Source organism: Hylobates moloch, unplaced genomic scaffold, assembly GCF_009828535.3.
Source record: "Hylobates moloch isolate HMO894 unplaced genomic scaffold, HMol_V3 SCAFFOLD_10, whole genome shotgun sequence".
NCBI classification, from domain to species: Eukaryota; Metazoa; Chordata; class Mammalia; order Primates; family Hylobatidae; genus Hylobates; species Hylobates moloch.
The window spans coordinates 55,787,184-55,791,085 of NW_026652285.1; the positions used below are offsets into that span (position 1 = coordinate 55,787,184).

The window sequence follows — 3,902 nt, forward strand, 5'->3', positions numbered from 1 at the left end:
ACAGTAGGATGCAGAGACTCGCTGTGCAGAGATGGGAGACCCCAGAAGAGCTGGACATATTTTTGCTCTAAATGGTCCTCAAAACACTTAGAATATGGGGGCTTCTGATGGATGTGCTGCCACTCTAGTTTGTCTCTACTGTCCCCAAAATGAAAGGATTCTGCCAAGTCATGCTTAACAGCAATTGAGGTTATCATATTCCGTGAAGAGTTTAGTTGGTAGTTTGGCCTAAGCTGTGTTGGAAAAGATCCTGGTTTCTTTCCATTTTCTTTCCACATCAGGAAATCACCCCTTTTTTTGACTTGTCTCTCCAGGAGTGTCAGAGTATCATGGCTGAGAAAAGAGATGTTAACAGGCTGTATGACATTGTCCACAGAGTGCCCCCCTAAAGAGGCCTCAGAAGAATGAAGGGTAAGAAGCTCCTCCATGAAATCAGATGGTACAAAATTGGAGGAAAAAGAGTCCTTGGCATGAGGCTGCCACCAGGAGAATTCTGAAGATGCGGAGCATGAATCGTCAATGCCTTTGATTGTTGAGGCAGAGGTGGATGACCCACCAGAGTCACCTACAGAAAACATCTCCGGAAAACTCTTCAAGACGGTGAGACTTGATTTAGACTGAGTCCCAGTGCAATCTTCCGTTGGTAAAGCAGATGGGATTGGTGGTTCGTGATGATGAGCACATGAATCAGTGGGAATCACGGCCTGGGAAATATCTTGGCATAGGGTGGAGTCAAATGAAAAGATGGTGTTCAGAGACAAACTGGACTCCCCTCTCTCAATGTGATGTGGTGGGAGAAGGGGAAAGGGAAGCTGTTGGGGTGGGGAATGGTCTATGGGGAACTTGGAATCCAAGGGAGAAACAGGCTGTGGTGGCAGAGGGTCCCTCAGTGGTGAGGGTGAAAATAAGTCAGCTAAGGTGGTGATCAGGTCAGGTGAGAGAATTAAGGGGGGCGGTGGAGAGGGCTTAGGCTGAGGGGAAAATATTAGTTCTTCTGGAGTGGTTGCTGAGGAGGTGGAAGACAGAGTGAATGATGACTCAGTCGCAGAAGCTGAAGAAGCCAAAGGGGACACAGAGGGAGCAGCATCTTTCAGGGACTCCCAAGACAGCAGTCGCTGGATATCAGCAGTTGCTCTGTTACACACCTGACAGATGGGGTCTGGGCATAACAGTCGACGAAAGCGGGTGATATCATGATGCTGGCCCAGGGGACTGCAGGAAGCAGGAAGTCCAAAGCTGCAGCCAGGACCAGAACAAGGAAACGAGGATGTGTTAGCCTGTCAGGGGTGGGGCCCCCTGAATCCTGCTTCACATTGCCCCCCACCCATGACCTCACCATATGTGAGGTCATATGACCTCACTATAGCCTCTCCCCAACACATTCATTCACATACCCGTTCCTATGGCTACCCACTCCCAAAACTACAGCAGGCTACAAGGAATCCCTGAAATGAACATGCAAAAAAAAAAAAAAAAGGACGGGGTGGGAACAGGACATAAGGGAAATGATTAATCACCTTTTCAGAATAGAAAGTAGCTTCCTTTCCTCTTCTGCTTCCTTCTGGAAACTTTTCTGATCTGGGAAACCAGAACAGTGTGTTATATGCAATGAAGGTAGAGGCATAGGGATCATACAGAAGTAACTCTGTGGAAGACCCTTGAGATATTAAACTCTGATAGCCCCAAGAATCAGTAGAAAAGGGCAAATAGTCATTGATAATGTTCACAAGTTCACATGTGTATGTCGAATCATTAGTAGAATTCTTTCATATACATTATCCCATGTGATGCTCAAAACCACCACGTGAAACACAGACATCAGTGGTTACCTCCAGGAGGAATCCGAGCATCGAGGAAGTCAAAGTACTTATGCAAAGTTGTGAGACAGGAACTCTGACTCCAAGCCCACCAGTAGGCCTTCCTCGATATCTCAGTTGGCCACCAGTTGGGCAACACCCATTACTCAGGTCCATCACTTTGTCATGCCCATGAATGGGCAGAGCAGGGCCTATGAGCAGTGTCTCAGGTCTGATTGCTTTCCCATGAGCCTGTCTTCTGAGGGCTCTGTTTTCTGAGACTATCTAGTAACTGACATACTAAGAAATCATGGGACTGAGTGCTCATGAAAGAGACAGGAAGGGTCACCCTGAAGCTCAGATAGAGCAGGCTGACATTACCTTTAAATGTCACGCTTTTCCTTTTCCTCCTGGCTCTGCCCTGATGCTGAGAACGAAAGAAACATAATGACAGGCTGGGACTCACTTCTCTCACTCTCGATGAAGCTCATTCATTCATTCATTCATTATACAAGAATGATATGACTCTCTATTTAATAGAAATATGTTCTTGTTATCAATTTTTAAAGGTGATAAAATATTCCCCATTTTCCCTTCTCTGAAAAGCTGAAAGAGGATTTCTTCTGTGAGAGCCACACTTGATGTGCTCAGTTAGAAGTCCTCATCCAGGGCACAGACTCAGAGGCCAACAGTCACATCTGTGCTCCCTCACAGGACAAATATCCCAGAGACAGAGCTCTGGCTCCAGCCTCTGCTCAGAGACTCAGCGTTACTCCCCTTGTCAGCCCAACAAGAAGGAAGGCTTTGTTGAATGACAGGTGACATGGGAATGTGATTCATGATCAAATTTCAGCAGAGACTATTCTCCTTCAGAGAGCCCACACCCTCTGAATAATCCCATCTGGGTCCACAGAATTACTGTGTTTGGGATTTATCCTGGAACTCTCCACCACAGCCAGATAGGTAGTCTATGAGCTACAGATGGAAACCTTAGTCCTCCTGAACCCCTACGTCTGCCCAACCTCTTCCATAGAAGAGTGAAGTTCTATCCTCTCTTCAGACTTCCCGTCTAAGACATGTCTCTGTACCAACCAAACTTTTTTACAAATGTGGGAATAGGATTGGGAGACAACAACAGGGCATTTCTCTTGGGTGTTCACCCACAGTTCCTTACCTTTTGGATGACATTATTATTTTCAGTGGGTGATGAATACATGGTCAATACCACGTAGAACAAGTACAGTATAAACAACCCCAACCCACTCAAGCAGATGAAGTTGGGGTCAATATCGAAGTAATGTGAGTCAGGGCTCAGCCCCGTCTCAGTATAGCTGTTCAGAAAACAGAGGATATTCTCCATGGTCTGAATAGCTCGGCTGCCTGAAGCAACTGAGCACTGAGGGTGCCCAGGCTTAACTATAAGCACAGGCCTGCATCACAGAGCATGGAAGAGTCACAAAGGGTTTCTGAGGGTGGAGGGAGCAACAAGAGGAGGGTGTGTCCACAGCCCCAACCCCACCAGCCCAGCTGACTCCACCTTCCTGGGCCCTCTAGGTCCCTCTGCCCTACCATGACACTCCATTTCCCAACTCTATCCTTTTTCAAGTCATATATTTATCTTAGTTGAATTTTCGGTTTGTTCCAACAGTAAACCAGGCATTACCCAAGTCCCACTTTGCTGTTTGGAGCCCTTAACTTGGACCCCACCAACTACACTGCCTTGAAAGCCTGAAATACTGCCAGGAATATTTGTTATACCCAGGCTTTGCTACTCTCAGGATCACATTTGTCCTCAAATCCATCTTATCTACAGAATGTTTTTGCCTTACATAAATGCAGATATAAAACTTAAATTTCCTTTATATTTACTTCATTTTGTCAATGTTGAACATTACATTCTTTGTTTTGAAGTCAGTTTTTACTATTTCCAATCAGAGGGACTGACTCAAATGATTAAAACATGTTATCAAGGAAAAGAAGCTCACTGCCCAATTTGGGTTTTTTTTAGACAAGATGGTTTTTATTGTAAATTAACCAAAAAGGAGACAGGAGTCTAGCTCAGATCTGTCCCGTGTGCTGGCTTTCATGCAGTCATTTTATTAGAAA

The 3,902-nt window shown here is 45.6% G+C and overlaps 1 protein-coding gene across 1 annotated transcript; it reads right to left on the reverse strand.

Moving 5' to 3' along the window:
- Window positions 1-223: 223 nt before the first annotated feature.
- LOC116475418 (spermatogenesis-associated protein 31D3-like) lies at window positions 224-3,161 on the reverse strand. The gene is given in 5 exon segments (XM_058445617.1): window positions 224-514; window positions 516-1,236; window positions 1,518-1,578; window positions 2,178-2,223; window positions 2,971-3,161. Coding segments are annotated over 5 exon segments (1,143 nt in total). The 5' UTR covers window positions 3,157-3,161; the 3' UTR covers window positions 224-385.
- Between the last annotated feature and the right edge of the window lie 741 nt (window positions 3,162-3,902).